Source organism: Cheilinus undulatus, linkage group 23 (assembly GCF_018320785.1).
Source record: "Cheilinus undulatus linkage group 23, ASM1832078v1, whole genome shotgun sequence".
Lineage (NCBI taxonomy): Eukaryota > Metazoa > Chordata > Actinopteri > Labriformes > Labridae > Cheilinus > Cheilinus undulatus.
The window spans coordinates 25,952,104-25,973,957 of record NC_054887.1 but is presented as its reverse complement, the minus strand read 5'-3'; the positions used below and the strand labels follow the sequence as shown (position 1 = coordinate 25,973,957).

General features: G+C 40.1%; 1 protein-coding gene across 5 annotated transcripts in view; it reads right to left on the bottom strand.

Annotated features, from left to right (window-relative positions):
• Positions 1-21,854, bottom strand: part of ppfia2 (PTPRF interacting protein alpha 2) — a 301,081-nt gene that overhangs the window by 84,842 nt on the left and 194,385 nt on the right. For all 5 annotated transcript variants that reach the window (XM_041780667.1, XM_041780669.1, XM_041780668.1 and 2 more), the window contains exon 3: positions 3,667-3,768. In XM_041780667.1, the coding sequence (XP_041636601.1) occupies positions 3,667-3,768 (102 nt within the window). The remainder of the gene's footprint in view (positions 1-3,666; positions 3,769-21,854) is intronic.

Here is a 21,854-nt window from a genome sequence, read left to right as displayed (position 1 = left end):
ATCAAGACATCTATGACTACTCTGGGAGAGACTCTGTGTAGAAAAAACTGTTGCCCAGGTTCTTTACCAGTCAAAGTGCTATGGGAGAGTGGCAAAGAGAAAGCTACAGTTGGAGAAAACTCATTAAATCTGGACTAAAGTTCACCAAAAGGCATGTGAGATACTCCATGGTCAAGTGGAAGACAGTTCTTTGGTCTGATGAGATGAAAATGGTGCTTTTTGGCCATCAGACAAGACACCAAACACTACACATCACCACAAACATACCATCCCCACTGTGAAGCACAGTGGTAGCAGCATCATGCTGTGGGGATGCTTCTTTGCAGCTGGCCCTGGAAGGCTTTTAAACATAGATGGTAAAATGAATGCAGCAAAATGTAGGAAAAGTCAGTCTGCAAGAGAGCTACAGCTGCGGAGACAACAAAATCTACACAGAAATGGTTTAAACACAACAAGGTGAATGTTCTGCAGTGGCAGAGTCAAAACCCAGACCTCAGCTCAATAGAGAATTTGTGGTTGGACTTGAAAACAACAGAGTGTTGAGTGTAAATCAATCAGAAAGTTAAATTCTAAACAAAAGTCCTAAGAAGAAAGCCATAGTCTCCCTCTCCTCGTCTAGTCCACTGATTTACATGTGTGACTTTTGGGTGAGATACATAATTCCACAAATAAGTTAACTTTCTTCCTCACGTTGCCATCACATCTCAGCTGTCAGCTCCTCGGCCCGCTGTCTGCCTGCTCATGCCTTCACAGATTCAATCACAAACTGTAAACCCTACAAGCGACAAACCCGGCTTAATTAAAGTTTCTTGGTAATTGCCCATCAGAAGATAGGAGATGATAATAAAGTGAGAAAGCGAAAATGACTTTTGTGTGTCCCTGTTTCTTGCGCCTCGCCTCTCTTTTTTCTCTTTTTTCTCAGCTGGTGTTGTGCTAAAATATTCAGCCTCCACCCAGAGAAAGATAACGCGAGACTGTAAATCCACACTTAATCAGCGGAGGGATGGAAAACAGAGTCTTATCTGTCAAATACAGAGCGTGCTAACTGCCCCAAAAAGACAGAAGATGCAGGACTTCAGCTGCACAGAAGTGAGCTGATCTGTTAATGTCTTCGGTTGTTTTTTTGCACCAAAGTCTTTGACCTGGACACTGCAGGGCATCTGTGCCATTTGGACTTAGTTTTACTGTTGAGCAGCCATCCATGTAAAGTAGGAGGCAAGACGTTCATGCAGAATGTGTGGAGTTAATGAGGTATGTCTGAGAATTGGAAACAGACAGTGCACATGGCTGCTTCAGTGCTTCTGCTGTCTCAAAACCATCCTGACCTGATAGCTTAAGCTTTCTCAGGATGCTGTCTATCGCAGCAGGCAGCAGGTTTTGGTTTTCTGCAGCTGGAGCAGAAATTTGAGCAGGCTGTAAAAGTTTGAGGATTTAAAGAATTAAATTCTTAGATTTGATAAGGAGAAACAATTGCTGTGATTGGTTGTATTCACTAAGACAATATTAATCTTGCCTGATGGCATGTTCAGGGTGGTAGGCTCATGCTTTTAAAAGAGACAATCACATACTAGTGAATCTCAGGAGGCATATTACAGACATTGCCTATAAAAAGTATTCACCTCCTTGAATGTTTTACCCTTTTTGTGTTGCCTAGTAGGGTTCGTCACCTTCAGTAGTTGACTTTCCTGGCTTTCGTGGGTTGGCTTACTAGACTTTCGTGGGAGAGCTTTATTTTGTTGTGGAATCAGTTAACAATTGCAGCCAGTTCAACCAGACAGCTGAGGACAATCCTTTGCCATCCACTAAGAGGCATAAGACAGGCAATGCTGTCAGTATCTAAAGTTAACATAGATGATAAACAGTATTTTTAATAAGGTATTGTTAAAATATGATTGTGTACTTTGTAGTTTTCATGTAACCTTGCAAAGCAGATGGATTCGCCCATTTATGTGTTTCTCACTTGCGAACCCATTTGCAAAGCTCCCATCTGAACCGGTTGGGCCCAGTTAGAAAGTGACAGGACCAATCGGTGTTGAGGGTGTGGCGGAGTGGTGACATAAGCAAGCAGTGACAAGAAGCCGGTGCATTTATGGCAGAAGAGATTAGCGCAGATGCTGCGAAATCATAACCTGACACACCAGATGGATGTGTTTGACATATCCATCCGGTAAACCTTCCATAGACGGGGTTTGGGAAAGGGCAGAGCCTTTGAAAAAAAAACTTGGAGGGTGACTGGATGAACGTTCTGTCTGTCACATCTTTACGAGCCAATCAGAGCAACAAAACATATGATGCTGTAGCCCCAAACTGGGGTGCACTGCTACTGACAAGTAAACTCCATAGAGAACAGCATAACGCGAACCATGGCGACTGTAGACATGTCAGTACTTGACTTGTGTCGTTTTTGAAAAGAAACAACTCCCTGCTGTTCTTTGTTCTTCTTTTAATGAAGAAATGTCATCTAGCTCTGATAAAACTTATGCCTTAGCAGCATCCACGCTGATCTCTTTCACCATAATTGCACCGGCCTCTTGCTGCTGCTTGCTGCTACGTCATGATTCTGCCACGCCTGAAAGTACTGCCCCTCGCTGATTGGTCCTGTCACTTTCTAACCGGGCTCAAACTGTTCAAACGGTAGCTTTGCAAGATGGATTTGCCAGTAAGAAACACAGAAACAGGCGAATCCATCTGCTTTGCAAGGTTAATGGGACTCACTTTCTGGCAAGGGGACATCACTGTCCCTCCTGCCTCATCTGGAGAAACCCGTCCTTTTCCCCTCCTTGCCACTCTTCCAGTAAGCTTTGACTGGTGAAAAACCTGGGCAACACTTGTTATATGCAGAGTCTCTATGCTAGCTACATAGTTAACATTACTATGTAAACCAATAGGCTATAGCTAAGCAATTGTAGCTGCATAAGCTATGTACATAATGTAGCTACATAGCTTACGTAGCTAACTTTAGCTTTGATAGAAGATATCAATGAGATATGTGAGCTTTAGTTTTAGCTTCATTAGCTACATAGCTCTTTATTAACGTAGCTCACTTGGCTTTATTAAACATTTTATTATCAGGTTTTCCAGGTAAGGTTTTAACTTTAAACTTTGGTGTCCTATCCCTTACATAAATGTAAGTTTGATACAATTTTATTTTGAAATGTAAGCGTGTATTTCCTTTCTAACAGATGCAGCATGTCACAGTAATGGTTTGCAGAAGGGCATTATGGGAGCTAGGAGTGAGTCAAATAAATTACATGTCCTTTACCCTCTAACAGTGTTGTCAGCTAATGCTAATGTTATGCTATGTCAGTGGATAACAACAGCTATAATGCTATTCAACCACTTTAGCCACTAAAACACTTGGTGGGGTAATAAAAAATAAATATGACAGCATCATTTTAAGATTTAAGTGGTTTTAGCAAGGAGGCTGCTGTTTCAAATGCTAGCTTAAAGCTAATTATTGTGTTTCACTTGAAATGTGCCCAGATGTCCACTAGATTTTTCCACTGTTCCAAGAAAAAGCTCAAAATTTAACATTTCTCAGAAGTGAAACACAGTATGAAACAGTATTGAAGCTTCCCTCTCTGAGTTTCATCAGAGTAACATCTCTGCCGTGTCACTGTGTTGAACTGGTGGAAACAGTCCGTGTAGTTAATGACTGAAGCTCACCCTGGTGTTGTTCCTCTCAGCTTTGAGCTCAGAGATCTCCTCCTCCTTCTCTAACAGCTGCTCTCGGCAGGCGTTCAGCTCTTTGGTCAGCGCAGCGAACTCCTAAAAAACACAAATGAGAAGAGAGGGGAAGGGTCAGCACCATTCAATACTCATGCCAATAGCTCTTAATGATGTAAGGAGCAGTGATGCAATGCAACATGAAGCAGCAGGGCTCGGATGAAAGCTTCCTTTAGGCATGGACCATACTGGAAAGAGTCAAGTTAAACTCCTCAAATTCATCCCGTGCTCTAAGTTATTGATGTTGGTGAGAACATACTTTTTACATTTCAGGGTCTTTCATGCTGCAACCTTGGAAAAAGCTCAGTTAGAAGCAATACTTTGAGAGTTTTATTCACCTCAGCCACAGGCCAAAAAGCTTCCTGATATTCTGTAGTTCAAATATGCATAAAAGTGACAAATTTAAATTTAAAAAATAATGATGTTTTTGGTAGGAAATTGTAAATGATGAACAGTTCTTTAAATTTCCTTAAAGAGGGCTGGCTTGGTGCCAGTGTAGAGCGACGTCACAGCTAAGATGGAGCGTTTCCTGCTTTATGTTTACTATGCAGCCATACTACAATCCAAACTTAGTGCTACGGACAACAGCTGTTCCAACAGACTGTGAGGCTGCAGCCTGAGTCACATTAGTGTTTTTCAGAAGCAGAAATAATCCCACAGGTTGAGTCAGAGAGGGAGTCAGGGAGTGACAGCCACAGAATTAAGGAGATGAGGAGGAAATGATCATGGCGAGAGAAAAACAAGGAACGAAAGACTGAGGAGGAGGAGGAGTGGAGATGAAGACTGGTTACATACAGGAGGAGAACATAAGGAGAAAAAGGTGTGTAGACCAAGGCCGCCCATAAAAAGGAGAGCACTCTCTGGGGTCCAGCCAAATGGGGGGCCCATGGAGGTCAGCAAAATTATGGTGCATTGTAGAGTTAATATGTAAAATCCATATTTAACATTTAAAATGATTAATAACAACTCTAAACGAGGCAACAAGAAATGAATTTCATTATTTAAGCTGTATTGCAATACAACCTTTGGCAAAATATAAACCCCTTTACTTAAACAGTAATGTTAACAATGTGTACGGGCACACTGACAATGACCTGACAAGCATTTCATAGCTAAGCCATGATGTGCACAAATGTAAGGATGCAAGAGTCTAAGAAACTGAGATAATCTTAAGAGAAAAAAGGATAAAATAAATGCAAAAATGAGTAATAATCAGCCAAAGAGTGGCAAAAATGGGTTGAAAAGCAAACATGGGATGAAAATGGAAAAAATGGGTTACAAAAACAGGTAAAAATGGATGGAAATATGGTTAAAAAAGAGGCAAAAAATATGATAAAAAGGCAAGAATTGTGGAAAAGTGGGAAAATTGGTTAAAGATGGCAAAAAAGTTGTAATAATGGCCAGATATGTAGTGAAATTGGATTACAAGTGGTAAAAAATGGCCATAAAGTGGCAAAAAAAGGTTAAAAAAATGTTCAAAAATTGGTTAAAAGTGGAAAAAATGGCAAAAACTAGTGCAAACTGTGGTGAAACAGGATGAACATGGCAAAAATTGGGCAAATGGGTCAAAAAGTGGCAAAACTTTGTTAAAAGAGGCCCAAAAATTTGTTTGAGGTGGCAAAAAGGGGCAAAATTGGGAAGAAAAAAATTGTGAAAGGGGGTCAAAAAATGTCAGAAATGGGTTTCAAAAATTGAGTGGAATAAATGTGTGTGTGTGTGTGTGTGGGGGGGGTGAAAAGGGGTTAATAAATTTAAAAAATAGGATTAAGCAGCATTATTGTGTTAAAAAGGACAAAAATTGTAGAAATAGTGATGAAAGGAGTTAACGTGTCAAAGATAGGCTAAAAGAGGCAAAATTGGGATATAAGTGGAAGTAATGGGAAATGAACTGGTTCATAACACAGGAAAGAAGAATGGAGACAAAGGGTTATAAAGTGGAAAACATGAGGAAAAGAGGCAAAAAAATGTGATAAGTGGTAATATTTTAGTAAAAGGGGCAAAAAGGTTTGAAAAAATGGCCAAAATAAAGTTATCAAAATTGATTATCGGTGGCAAAAAGTGGTAAATACTGTTTTGAGTGGAAAAAATGGGTAAAACTGGAAAAAAGGCAAAAATAAGTGGAAACTGTGGTCAAATGGGGTTAAAAGTGGCATAAATGGGTTAAAATGGCAAATATTGTTGTAAAAAGTGGTAAAGGAAGCCAAAGAGTGGCACGAATTGGTTAAAAGAGGCAAAAATTGAATTCAAAGTGGAAAACATTTGTTAGAAAAAAATTGGGGCCAAAAATGTTGGAAAAATGGTGGAAAGGGGTTAAAAAGTTGCAAAAATGGGATAGAAGTAGCAAAGGAATGGTGGAAAAGAGGTGAAAAGGGTATAAACAGTGGCAAAATGTGTCAAACAAGGCAAAAATAGCTTACAAACATAGGGGCCAAAATGGGTGAAAAAAAAATTGTAAAAATGGGTTTAAAAGTGGCAAAAAATGATATATTGAACAAGCGGCACAAGCTTGGTTAGAAGTGGACAAAAGTGGCAAAAATGTGTAGCAACAGTGGTCAAATGGGCTTAACTTGGTTAATATTAGCAAAAATAAATAATTTCAACTTCAGATAGTTGACAGTTTGACACATTTTCCAGCATGAGGTAACTGTTAGCAAGGATGCTAGCATTAATGCTACTGATCAAACACACGTGTTGATATCAATAAATCACAACTGGGGAAGGAACATTCTCCTGGTTTTCTCGGGGCTCAGCCAACTCTGTGAGTGGGCCTGGTGGACAAGGATGTGAAAAAGTGGCTTGTAAGGGGAAACCACTTTGCTGCTGATGGATACAGAAAAACACTCGAACGTGCCTGAACCACATTTAAACTCCAGTTACCACTCAGTCACCCTGCTGCTCCTCTAAAGGCTCTAAACATAGTCTTTCAGCCCCACATTTCATTTTCTAAAACACACTTCTGATTCACAAACTCACTCAGGATTTCATAGAGAAAGTCCTCTCATTACTCCAGAAACCACCAACGAGGAAAGAGAGAGACATCCTGACTGTCATCAGGGTCTAAATTAAGCCTGAAGCAGACATGTCTGTGGAGCAGTCATGTCAGACAGGTAGAGAGGAATCAAACTGAGACACAGCTGTCTCACTGTGGCTCCTGAGTGATGGCGGAGGTTGTAGATTCTAATTTAGATGTGACATGTAAACCAGAGTGCTTGACTGCAGCCACAGAAAGGGAAGAATGCATTTATTTGAGCTTGTAGTATGCAATGATGTGCAGAAACTGCAGAGGTACTAGTGTAAGGAAATACTGGTTTCTTGATATTTTAACCACAATAATACCAAAGCATGATGATAATTTTGTACCGTGCCAAAACATGATTGCTCCCCACAGAAAGACACTGATTATGCCAGGAGCAGAATGAAGGAGGAGCTGGGGTGGAGGAGGGTTCAAGAGCGAAGGCAGCAGAGCATAGCCAGGCTAGAGCAGTTTAAATGAGGCAGCATGAACACCAATAGCATGCTCAGGGTAAATCTGCAAGCTGTCAGCTAATGAGATTTAAAAGGTTGAGGGTAAAGGTCATCAGACCTCATAGTTAGCCCTAACTTATAACATTTGTAGTACATAAAACACCCCTAATCTTCTACTTTTCCCACCACTGTATTTCCAAAAGGCACATAATAGGGGTTCTAATATGACTAAGTTTGGGATTGTTTTACACTTTCCATGCTTTTAGATTGTAAAATTGGAAAAAATGAAGAAATGTTGAGTTTGAAATGGGCCCATACACCCTACCATGCACTTCAATGTTAAAAAACATGTTTTTTAATATTTAAAGTACATGTTTCACACTTGCAAATATGTGTTCAGATAATCATGTCTATTTTTACACATAAAAAGATCATGTTTTCTTAAACTAGGCCAACACGAAATAATGCATGCTGTAAAATGAAAACATAATCATAAAGTGTAGCTCTATTGTTACTGCTGTGGTAATACAGCGCCAGAATCAAAATTACAACCTCCTTAACATGAAATAAAAACATCATAAATCAATTCCTTGCAGCTGTCAGACAGATAAAACCAGCGATCTGTCGTTCTGAGCTTGAATTGTCATTCAGACTCGGTGCACCATCTGCCCTTCAGCAGACGAGGACAATAACTCAGAGTTACACGCCAACTCCAGGGACTGTGACAATGCGGCGTCTCACAGCTACAGCGGCGCGACAAATCCTCATAGACCTTATAGAGCGACAAATCCTCAGAACAAAGACGCCATGCACTGCAAAATCCACAAATTACTACCGATACTCACTCTTTTTTAGGAGTGACAGCTTTGGAAAAGACAAGTCATGTGATCAAAGAATGGATTTTACGTCTTTGCCCACAACATCATACTAAAGAAAGGACGCTTCGGAGGGGACTGAGTATCTTTAAACCTGTTAACTTTTAAAGCAGAGTGGTTGGAGCCTGCGAAGGCAAATCTACAGAGGCCTAGATCGTCACAATAGACTTGTGGCTATCACTTTATCATCACATCTGTTTCTTGAGATCTGTTTTCTTGTCATGAGGACACATTATGTTGAATAAGCACATGATAAAAGCTGGTGTTGCATTGAAGTGCCACTGAAAGACACGACACAAGCAGAATATTAAACAGAACTTCCATCGCATTATCCTGAGATAATTTAATCATGATACTGATTGAGATGAACTCCCTTGCTGAGCTGACTTAAACTTTTGAATGACATCTAAAATACAAGGACATAGTCATTTTCACTTCTACAAGTTAAATCTGATAAGTGGTGTCAAAGTTAGGGCTGCAATTGTGCTGCTATAAACAGTGGCTGCTGGTCCATAGGGGGCGACAGAGCTCTGCTATTCTTTTCTCCACAAGGAGAATGACAGACTTTCTGTGCACTTGATAAAATGTTAAAAGATTAGCCTGAAATACATGCAATTTTTTAAACAACAAAAATATAATCATACATATGCATTGAAAGTTATCTAAATATTCAATTTAGTTTCTGGCTTGAACACAGAAAACTGTTGCTACAGGTGTATGAGATCAACCCCGTAGCCGTGAAGTCACCATTTGCAGATATTTTAAATGAGTCGATCTGAAGAGCTCAGTGACTTTAGCGTGGTACTGTGATGGATGCCACTGTTGCAATAAGATGAGTAATGAAAAGTCATCCCTGCTGGATATTCCACTGTCAACTGTAAGAGATATTAGAAAGTGGAAGCATTTAGGAACAACAGCAACTCAGCCACCTAACGGAGGGCCATGCAAATCACAGAGCGGGGTCTACGACAGCTAAGGCATATGGTGCGTAGAAGTCGCCAACACAGAACTGAGTTCTGAACTTCCATTGGCACTAATGAAAGCTCAAAAACTGTACGATAGGAGCTCCAAGGAATGGGTTTCCAGGGCAGGACAGTTGCATGCAAGCCTTACATCACCAAGTCCAAAGCCAAGTGTCGGATGCAGTGATGTAAAACAAACCAATACTGGACTGTGGAGCAGTGAAAACATGTTCTGTGAGTGACAAAACATACTTCCCTGTTTGACAGTCACGGTTTGGCGGATTGCGAGAGAACCTTACCTGTCTGACTGCATTGTGTCAACTGTGAAGTTTGGTGGAGTAGGGATGATGGTATGAGGCTGTTTTTCAGAGACTGGCTAAAGCCCCTTATCTCCAGTGAAGGGGAATCTTAATGCTTAAGCATACAAAGACATTTTGGACAATGCTATGCTTCCAACTATGTGGCAAAAGTTTGGGGAAGGCCCTTTTCTATCCAAACATGACTGTACCCCAGTATGCAAAGAAAGGACTATAAAGCCATGGTTTGATGAGTTCAGTGTGGAAGACCTTCACTGGCACGCACATAGTCCTGACCTCAACCCAATCTAGCAACTTTTGGATGAACTGGAATGGAGATTGCAAGCCAGGCCTTCTCGTCCAACATCAATGCCTGATCTAATAAATGCTCTACAGAATGTATGGGCACAAATTCCCACAGAAAACTCCAAAATCTGGTGGAAAGCCTTTCAATAAGACATCTAATAAAGATAGCAAACACATTCTCAGCTCATTAACTGCAACTGTCCTCTGCAGCATTCTTAAACTTCATTGTCACCAATCTTAGATCTTAGATGTACATTCTTCTGGTCCATTCTTCAAACATCTCAGAGAAAAATGCACCAGTTATGATCCTAATACCCATTACAGAACTAATATATTATAATTTACATAACTAAAATAAGTACAGAATGTCATGTACCAACATTATGCCAATTTTTTCAAGCCAGAATGAAATCCTGATCTCAAGGATAAAAGGCTGGAGTTGGTTAAAGTCATCTGTCACTCCTAAATGCTGCTCCAAGCAAAGCTTTGTGTTCTTCATTCAGCATTACCTGACTTAAATGCCCTTTCAAAAATAACAGCAAGAGGTTAGCATCCAGAGATTATGCTAGCAGCGCCATATGTTGACATGTTGGATCATCAAAGATAGAACACTTGTGACGATGGGATCACCAGGGAGCCAAAGTGGTTGGAATGGTCAAAAATTATACAGAAAATAGGACAGCAATCCATTTATAACTGTTGCTGTTAACTGGGCGGAGAAGCCAAATTAATGGGATCATTTCAAGCCTTGAGACCACACAGAGTAGGAAAAAACAGGCTAAAATCCAACCTTTGACCCTGAGATCTTCAACTGTAATAAAACAAAATTTTATCTGCATGGTCCACCAAGTCAAGAGGCCAAAGGTTAAACCATCAGAACAAAGGTGTCTCTTATATGTTAGGGCCTGTTGACTTAACGACCAGATTATCTCCAGACGAAGATCAGGTCAGCTGCCATGACCTAGCTGTTACCATGGCAACAGAGGAGAGTCAGAAGAGATGTTGGTGTGGTAACGGAGCCATCCTTGCTCTAAGATGGACCAACAAAAAAGGGCAGCTTGGATGGTTTGGTTGAAAGTATTTGGACTATTATAATGATTCTCACATAAAGCATTATGGGCATATTGTTTATTTATTATGTATTTATATTACCATATCCACATTAGAATCAAATAACAAGCATGCTGATGGTATTTCACAGTCAGAATGATCCAATTTCCCCTCAGTGATTATCACATTCTCATTCTCCATTAAATTATCTTGGAGCTAATCTGTAAATGAGCCTCTTGCATCATTATATCAGCACTGCATAAACTTGGTTTGTAGGTCAGGCACAAAAAAGGAGCTTACGGTTTATAAATCTCCCTCCCAGGGGAGTTTAGCTAATCACAGTCACCTCCTCTTAAAAAAAGCCCTTGTGCAAATTGCATCATTTGCTTTAATGCTTTAGAGACCCAACAATCCCCCCCGATACGACAGAGCTGCAGGCTTTATCTTCCTTAGTAACAGTCTCCTAACAGGCTCTCTCTTTGGAGCTCTTTTTTAAGCTCTAAATCCTTAATGAGTGAAAGTAAAGGCTATGATCCAGAGGTTAGCTGACACTATGTCCAAAAAGCCACAATAGCAGGGCCGAGACGGATTTTTTCATCCACTGAAACCTTTCTAGTAGGTTGTTTGCAGTCATGAAGCTGACGCCAAGGCCTGGAGGGCAAAAAGAGGTTAGGAAAGTGACAGCTACCACTGGACACTGTGAGCAGCTAGTTACTTTTACAGCTCTTAAAAATGACAGACGCTAAAAACAGACAACTCTTGGTCAAACATTACTGTTATCACTTCATATTGGTAGGCTCTAATGACCTGGTAATTTCATAGTATTAAGTGTACTTATCTAGTAGGTTTTCAAAAACAAGGTGGTAATTGCTTAGCTATAAGTTGGCATTATATCAAATAGAAACTTGATGACCAATGCCTCTGGCCATAAGGTGGTATGCTACCCTAAGCCTAACCCCTATCCCTAAAAGATACTTAAAAATTATTCAGAGAAGACTCCAACTACTTGGCAAAATACCATCGAATTACCAGGTAACTGCCACAACATGACAAGGTTAAGGTTAGGGGAAAATACAACCTTATTACCAGATAACTGTCACAACATTACAAGGTTAGGCTTAGGGTAAAATACAACCTAATTACCAGATAACTACCACAACATTACAAGGTGAGACTAAGGGTAAAATACCACTAAATTATTAGATTACCGCCACAACCTTAAAAGGTTAGGTTTAGGGTAAAGTACCACCTTATCAAAAGATAACTGCCACAACATTACAAGGTGAGGCTCAGGGTAAAATACCAGCGAATTACCAGATAACAGCTACACCATTACAAGGTTAGGCTTAGGGGAAGACACCACCTATTTACCAGAGAATTTCCTTAACATTTCAAGGAGCTGCCACAACAAATCAATACATTATTTCTACGTAAACACTTCTTTATACGATAGACTTATTTTTTCATAAAATGCCAACTTATTACTAGGTAATTACAACCTTACTCCTGAGAAATCACCAGATATTTACCACTTATTACCTGCAAGTATTTTTGATACAAAAATGGTCGTTCTGAAGAGCTCAATGGCTTCAAGCTTGGTACTGTGGTGGATGCCACCTTTGCAGTAAGAAGGTTCATGAAATTTCCTTGTTGCCCTTTTCTATTCCAACATGATTGCATCCACAAAGCAAGAACTATAAAGACATGGTCTGATGAGTTTGGTTTGGAGGAACTTGACCGGCCTGCACAGAGCCCTGACCTTAACCCCATCGAGCATGTTTGGGATTAACTGGGACAAAGACTGCAAGCTAGGCCTTCTCATCAAACATTATGTGTTGGAATTTCTTCATTTCTTTTACAAAGCATCCAAATGTTACTGGCAATGCAAGTAACTTCTAGAAACATAAATAGGTCTATTGAAAATAAATATGGACAATATAAGGTGTAATGTACTTGCTTAGTGGATCGTAGCCTCACTGCATTATTTACAACATTGTAAAAGCAGCAAATGGAAGTTTGTTTACTTCCAGTGATATTTATTTATCTCTATCTCTCAAGGAAAACACAACCTGGTGAATTTCTATTCCCGGGATGTGCTGCCTCCAGGCGCTGCTCTCATAAATAACCTGAAAATAGGATGGTGGGACAGAAAGATGGAGGGAAGTGAATAGGCTGAATGCACTGTGGTGGAAACACGACTCAGTGAGACGGAGGGGCGTATAGAGTCCTGGCATATAAATAAAAAGGTGGAGACACACATGCTGGGGCTTGCGTGACAGAGCAGCTTTGGTGCATCACTTAAATGGACTTTCACCTCTGCGGTGCTTTTACAAGTCTGGCTGAGGTAGACGTTGATGTACAGCATACACATTCACACACGTATACCCACACAAATACAAACTTTAGACTTTTGTTTTGGCCTGAGGAACATTGGAGGACTCCCTCAGGGGAAGAAAGAGCACTGTTGACAATCCTGGATGATCCCTCCAGAAGTACAAAGCCAAGTTTTCAGACAAAAGTCTGAAAAGTTTATAGTGCTGAGTCAAATACAAAGTCTACCATCTTTCATTTCTAAAGCACCACATACAAGAAAAGTTACATCATTTCATTTGAAATATAAAGCAGGTCTAGACTCTTCATTTTTTGTAATTTTACAACAGACACAACTTCATTTAAACAGGCAGAAACGCTGTGCAAGAACAGACACATTGGTGGTCATCCATCTGCCATCTCATTACCAGGTAAAGCTGATATTGTAAGTAGTGTCTTAAAGGCCAACCACCTACTTTATGTAGCCAACAATAAGTTGGGTATAATACAAATTTATATGAAAGTAGATCTTGACTATTACCAGTTTAAGATTATGAAGAGGGACTCAATGTTATTCGCCAATGAGCAAGAAGTTGGCAACAGGACCAAGACCAACCATCTACTTTCTGTGGCCAACAGTAAGTTGGATGAAAGATGCAAATGTCCAGAAAATCAGATCTAGACTGTTACCCTTTTTAAATTATAAAAAGGGACTCAACCTTTTCGCCAGTGAGCTAGAAGTTGGCAACAGGTACAAAGAAAAACTCTTTTAACAAGCAGAAACCTTCAGTAGAACCAGACGTATTGGTGGATATCCATCTGAGATCTCCATACAGAATAAAGCTGATATCGTACTAGAACACGAATTGGAAGAAGTCAAATTACATAAAGACCAACAGTTAAACAAGTTGTATGTGTCAAAGACCAAAATGGGCTTCAACTTTATCTGCTAATGAGCTAGACACATTGGTGAACATCCATCTGCCATCTCTAAACTAAAAAAAGCTGATGTGCTAGAATAAGAATTGAAAGAGGATAAATTGCATAGAAAAAAACATGAGCCTCGTTTCCAACAGGTGGTCTGGTTTGATTGAGTATAGTTCAGTATGGTTTGGTACGCTAAACACCAAAAGAGTTGGCATTTCCACAGACACCTATACCCTCACCTGGTGGGCGGGCTGTAAAGGCTATGAATGTGAAGTCACATGCAGCACGAGTCTGCTGGTCCAGCCACTGAGTTATAGAAAGGATGAGTGACAGAAATCAATAGGGTGTAAGCAGTAAACAGCTTTATTTCAGCTGAAAGCATTTTTTAAAATAATAACTACATCTTATTTATGTTAACCGTGGTCAGCACAGATCCTCATCATGTATACATGTACAGAAAGGTCTTGAATCGTAACGGATTTGTGGCCGGATATCGATATCCACAGACCAGGACACAGTGTGGATCTCTGTCAAGTCCAAATATCCCAGAGTTAAACAGATATTAGTCAGTTTTTCAGCAGTTGTGTCGCACGCTGACTTTGCGTCAGTCCAATCACCTGCTGTTGTGTGTGTGGCTCCACCTTTTTGGGACGAATAGGTAAGACTGGTGCCCCTAAAGATGGGTGCCAAAAAGTGGGACGGTATAGACCGGGTTTCTGGGACCCTTTTCCAACTTTTGCTCTGTTGAAACACAAAAGAATGTGTGCCGTGCCATGCCGTGCCGAGATAGGAGAGACTCTGCATGCAACAACTGTGGCCAGGTTCTTCACCAGTCAAAGCTTTATGAACAAGAGGCAAAGAGAAAGCCACTGTTTGATAAGACTCATTCAATCTGGACTACAGTTCACCATAAGGAATGTGGGGGACTCCAAGGTCAAGTGGAAGAAAGTTCAAAATGGTGCCTTTTAACGGACACCAAACACTACACATCACCACAAGCACACCACCCCCACTGTGAAGCACGGAGGTGGCATCATCACGCCTTGGGGATGCTTCTCAGCAGCCAGCCCTGGAAGGCTTGAAAAGGTAGAGGGTGAAATGACCATCTTATTCAGTCTGCAAGAGAACTATGGATTGGGAGATCCATTATCCAAGATAATGACTGGAAGCAGACAGCGAAAGCTACACAGAACTGGTTTCAAGACAACAAAGTGAATGTTCTGGAGTGGCAGAGTCAAAGCTCAGACCTCAAACCAACAAAGAATTTTCAATTTTCTAGGTTGCAGAGAAAAAATGAAAGTAGATTATCAGTTTAACTGACATTTAGATTGTGGGGATACACTATGTTTGGCATGGTATAGGGTCTCTGCTTTTTAATGGTTTATCTGCCTGTTCTTTTCAAGGTCATTTAATCAGCGGCCATATTTGATGGAGTGTTACTGCTTCATTTTATAGTCCATTGAAACAGCTGGGAGTATAAAATTCCACTTGGATGAGCTGAGGGTTTGCTTCAAGCCTCTCTCCAGCACTATTTTACCCATGACCTGCTGGACCACAACCCCCCCGACATCTCCCCCCTTTACTCAACTTCTCATTACCTGTGCAGACTGCCTAGCACTGCAATATGTCAGGTACTGTGAGTATGTGTGCATAGAGACTGCCTGGAAGGTGAACTCTAAATGAAATGGTGGACAAGGCTTCCTCCCAGAGTGGGCTGACTGTCGGCCAAAATTACAGCAACATCTCGATTTTTTTTCCCTCGCAAAAATGGAGGTGTGCTTCGATCTGCAAAGAGAGTTATGCTCCCAGGCTAAAAACAAACCACTGGCGATTGTGCATCCCTCTCAGGGGAGACAGAGAAGTGTTGGTGTGATTGACGGCATGCTGATTCACCAAGCGAAACACAGAGAGAAGGTCGATGGAAAAGCACAAAAAACACTGCCATCATCTCTCACAGCTAAGCCTCAGGAATCTCTGTCAAGGGCTGGATGATGAGCTGTGTCAGATTAAACCAGCAGCACAATTTCAAACTCAGAAAATGAAGCAGAAAGGTCGAGACGAAGTCAATAAGACCTCTGATTAAAACCCATGAGACTAAACAAGGCAATATCTAATAAGAAAATGAAAAAAATCTCAGTGTAAGACAACTCTGAATGAATGCACCATGGCCCAAATGAGGTGTCTAAAAGTGTAAACAAAAGCCTTCCTGTGGTATTTTTGGTTCTAAATTACCCCATCAAGGTTAGGGAAAGCTCCACTTCACTGTAGGCCTTCAATATTTGATCAACAGTGTTATATTTACAGTGTGAGACCAAAGGGAGGGAGGAGAGGACAGAGGGTGGTTATAAATAAATGATGAGATGAGCCTTCTGCTATCAATGCAAACGCTGCACTTCCCACAGTGAACAAATGTTTACACTTGCAAGAAAATGACGCTGCACTAAAGTGGACTAAAGGCACATTTCCACCTCAGGAACCTCCCCCAGAGACGAGGAACTTTTTAAGGAACTTGATGCATTTGTATTGGTTTTAAATAAAGTCTAGCAGGCTTTGATTTACAATCAGGAGGTGGTTTCAAAGTCAGGAATTTTTCAGACAAGGAACTATTTTGAGGCCTGCAGCAATTACTAAATGTGATTGGTTGGGGATTTACCATGAAAATCTGACACCAGGAACTGACATTATTGTCTTTGAAATGGAAGAGCAGTGCATCACTGTTAACAATAACACCTGATCTTTAGGTTTGTGGAGACCAATGAGAATGCATTGGAACAAGTAGTTCCTGGAACTATATGTTCTGTGTACTTTCAGTAGAATTGCACCATGACAAATAAAGCTTTTATTGTCCAAATGACCTTTTGCTCAGGGGGCTGTATTTTCCAAAATCAGGAACTTTCCTAAGGAGACTGCAAGTTCCCGGAAATAAAAGTCCTGTGAACTTTCAGTGGAAAAACACCTTTGCTTAACCGACCAAGGTTAGGAACTTTTTCAAGTAACTAGTTGCATTTGCATTGGCTCTATAGAATGACAGGTGGATGTTGTTTTAGCACCAAAAACATCTTTACTCATGAGGGAACTCATAGTTCCTGGGGCTGAAAGTTCTGCCAACCTTCAGTGGAAATGCACCTTTATATAAAAAAGTTAACAATCTACAGACTAGGAACCTTTCTAAAGGACTAAATGCAGTTGTATTCATTCTATTTAAAGACTAGTAGACATTGCTTAGCATCCAAAAAGGAGGTTATAACTAAAAATGTGAAACTTTCTTTAAGGGAGTAAAAGTTCCTGGGCCTGAATGTCCTGTGAACTTTCATTGGAAAAACACCTCTGCTTTACTGACCAGAGATGAGGAACTTTTTCAAGAAACTTGGTGCATTTATTTTGGTTCTATAGAAAGACTAGTGGATGTTGTTTTAGCACCCAAAACATCTTTACTTATGAGGCTGTATTTCCCTAAATCAGGAACTTGCCTGAGCGGACTCAGTTCCTGGGAATGAAAGTTCTGTCAATCTACAATGGAAATGCACCTTTATATATAAAAAGTTAACAATCTACAGACTAGGAACCTTTAGAAAGGGCTAAATGCAATTGTATTCTTTCTATATAAAGACTAGTGGACATCGTTTAGCATCCAAAAAGGAGGTTATAACCAAAAATCTGAAACTTTCCTTATAGGACGAAAAGTTCCTGGGCCTGAAAGTCTTGTAAACTTCAGTGGAAACACACCTCATTTATGTATTTATTTATTTTTTGACCTGAAGTTAGGAACTTTTTCAAGGAACCTGGGGCATTTGTCTTGGTTCAATAGAAAGACTAGTGGATGTTGTTTTAGTATCCAAAACATTTTAACTCAGGAGGCTGTACTTTCCAAAGGTACAACAACTGGGGTCAGTTTCTAAACAAGGGCGTGTCCTCATAGGAACTTCTTGATGCTTGCAGCAATAAATCAGTGAGATTGGTTGGAAAAATCTGCAGCCAGGAACTGTAAATATTGTGCTTGGACTTACAACAGAGCAGTGTATTGATTTCAACTGTCTCCATCATGCTAATTAGGAACAATGTTCCCAGTTCCTGGGAATAAAAGTTCTGCATTTTTTTGGTGGAAATGTACTTTTACATGAGGAAGAATGTGACCTATTGTAGAATGGATCTTTGGACCTAGTGCCCGTAGAAAGAAAGATGTGGACATGGTTGGAGTAGCAGGTTAAGTTAGAGAAATACCATGGCTTTGCTAACAGTGTAAGTACAGCAGTCATCTTGGAGTCTAACAGGAACTACATGTGGCAAAGTCCTGTTTGGTGGCACGTCTGGATGCGATGCACATTTCATCTCATTAAGCACCCGTCATTCACCATGCATGTGACAGGTCTTTTGTGATGATTCCAAAGTTGCTGGTTACACAACAACAGCAAATCCCTCAGGATAACGGCCAGCTCGATTCTTGGCTGCAGGAAAGACTGGTCACAGAGACTTTAGATGGGACACCAAGGAGCCACTGAGGCATTGAAGGGCAGCCACAGCACCTGAGTATGAGCCCAGCCAGAAGGCTCATTTCCTGAGCTGTGAATATTCAAGTAGGCTGTTCATGCTGAGCGAGCATCTCTTCTACTTAGTGGTCACAAGCTGGAGAAGCTGAAGGGTGGCAGCAGATAGCGTGCTCTTTATGAGGCGTGTAGTTGTATATTATCCATGTCTGCTTTAAAATAACACAACAGAGATGCACCTACTTTACTGAGAATCAAAGAATGGCTGTTATTTTATGCCATGGTACTTGCAGAACCTACAAACCCCAATTCCAAAAAAGTTGGGACAGTGTGTAAAGGTGAATAAAATATACAGTTGTATGCAAACCCTTTTCAAAATGTATTCAATTGAGTTCAGCACAAAGGCAAGATGTTCAGTGTTCAAATTGATAAGCTTTATTGTTTTAATGGAATTTTGATGCCAGCAACTCATTACAAAGAAGTTGGGGCAGGGGTAAGGGAAGCCTGGGAGAGTTGTGGAATGCTCCAAAAACACCTGGATAAACAGGCTCGTCCCAGTTGTGATGTATTAGACATCAATATGTGGTGCTGGTTCTTTATAGCAGTTTCCTCATTTTGGAGTTAAGACGTGTGCTGAGCTTTTCTTGGGTTCTAATGATGAAAATATCTATTTGTGAAAATTTTCATCACTTTGTAACCCCATTTTCACAACTTTTTCCAGCCAAATTTGACACTTTTTGTCCACTTTTTTGCTCTTATCTTTGCCTCTTTATCCCATTTTTGACACTTTTTGTCCACTTTTTTGCTCTTTTCTTTGCCTCTTTATCCCATTTTTGACACTTTTTGTCCACTTTTTTGCTCTTTTCTTTGCCTCTTTATCCCATTTTGACATTTTTTTGACCACTTTTTTGCCACTTTAAAATAACTTTTGCCTCAATTGACTAACTTATCCCCTCTTTTAACCCATTTTTGACTCTTCTAATTCCTTTTTACAACTATTGCTGCCCAAATTTGCCACTTATTCTCCATTTTTTGCAATTTTTTAACCCATTTCCCAATTTTTTTTCCTGCCAGTTTTTCCTCCTTTTAGACCCATGTCCTCTTTTAATCCCTTTACGTCACCTTTACCAATTATAATCAAATTTCCCCCCTTTTTGCCTTTTTCAACCCAATTCCTGCCACGTTCAACCCATAGTGCCACTGTATTACCAATTTTCACAACTTTTTAACCCATTTCACCACTTTTTCTACCCATTTTTGTCACTCATAACCTGTTCTTACCACTTTTATAACAAATTGCCACCATTTTTCCTGTCTATTTCTACTCTTTTTTGCCCTTATTGCCTCTTTAAACCCTTTTTTGCCAGTTTTAAGCAAATTTCTTTCCACTTTCTAAACTTTAATAAAGTTCTTGTATTGTATTGTATTGTATTGGTCCCCGATTAGGCCAGGGCCCCAGAAAGCTCTCCCCTTTATCCCCCCTTATGGGGGGTTTATATACAAGCATCTTATAGACATTAATAAAACCATGTTTGTGTGCTTTACTTGTAGAAACCGGCAGTTTAAAAGCCATCACTCAAACCCTAGATAAAACAGACAAATGATTCAGCATCGAGGGATGCTGTTGGGGACTATTGTGCAAATATCAAACTTCATTGTTAATTTACTGCTTTCCCTTGATAAAACATGCAAAAATAATGCCTGTCTGATTTTACGTGTCTGCTACAAAAACAGACATAACGTCTAATTGCACTTCACAGTTTGTTTATGCATAATGAACCAAGCAGAACAGAAATGAATCATTCACAATTAAGCATCAACTAAAAAACGAGTGAACCATGAATAAAAGGAAACTGCTGCACTCCTTTTAGTTGTATAATGCAGTGATTCGATTTTGTTTGATTGCCTGTGATTAATTTTTGAAATTGGACGGTCAAAGAGTTTAACAAATGAGTGAAAAAAGTGACAAAAGGGGAATAAACAAACAGCTCTTGGAAAGGACGATGAATGGTTTGCTGTTTGGGTCTGTTCTGATGCTATTTCAGGGTAACGGGGGCACAATCTAATTGCAAAAGAGAAAACAGAAACAGCAGCATAAAAATAGGAAGAGACAGCAGAAGAAAAAAGAGGGAAATGAAAGGTCAGAGAGAGTGTTTGTGTGAAGACGCTGAGTGTGGGGCTGTGATTTACAATAACCTTTAGCCGGCGAGGTAAGAGGGGTCGTCTCTATGCTGTAAAGGCCCCTTGAGGCCAAGTCATAAATCTAAGAGTGGAAATTACAGCCTGGCAATTTACTGCCCTTCCAGTGCCTAATAACTAATTTTGATCCTTTTGAACTCCCATACAGAGACCTGCCAGACAACCAGAGCCTCCCATCAAACCCGGCCTTCAACCTCTAACCTCTTAGATTCAAGAGTGTCAAATCTATGTAGGGTTAAATTAGTGGAAATTTGCCATTTAGTAGAGATGAATACCTATTAATCTCTCCACATAGCCAAGGCCATGATGAGTACTGAAAATGTCTCCCATATTAACCTTAAAGTCTTTATATGCATAATGTGATGTAAATCAACATTTTCTACCTTGTGTGGTTTAAAACAGCTCATTATTTCATTCAGTCTAGTCTATTAGACACAGTTTCTAGACTTAATGGATATGGATTCTTCATGGTTGAATAAATGAAGCTCAGCGTTAGTTAATACAGGACACAGTAGTCATACGCCCAGCCATCACAATCACAGCTCTTTCTCTCAACACAGCGGTGTGTTCAAATATGACGCTCTTCTCACTAATCCCTGCTTGCATTAATGCTGATGCACTACACTGCTGCTGGCAAAGCTTAACCTCCGCCACCCCAGCCTCCTCCTTTTTAGCATAAAGCTTGTTGCACCCACATATTTAGATTCATGCTACTATGCATTTATTGCTTTTTTAAACTAATTCTATTGTATTTAGTATGCATATTCATTTTGCAATAAAATGGTAAAATGTGAGAGTATATCTAACTGAACTAGTACAAAAGGCAAGTGATTACCCTGGAAATTAAGTTGTTTGATACATTTTTTAAAGTTCCTTTAAAGATAAGACTCTGGGGGAAAACAACTCAAGAAACAAACTCCAACATCCCTTCACTTAGCTAAAACTCAGTAGTATGTGATGCTAGAGGTTAAAAATTAAACCTTTTACTAACACAGTAAGAGTTTGGGTTACTTTGAGATCAACTCAAGAACTATGGTGCAATGTTTTGCCTCTGTCTGTAACAAAAAGAAAGTTTTCTCCAGCTCCCAAGCTGGCAAACTTGTTCGATAAACAAAGGCTCAGGAGTTCTGTAGTCAACTAGCTCAGTATGAGGCCTTTAGAATATAAACCCTTCAAGCTCTGAGCTATTCTAAACCCTTTTGTCTTGCCTGGACTTATCATCTTAAAAAGCTTGTAAAACATCAACGCTGTGGT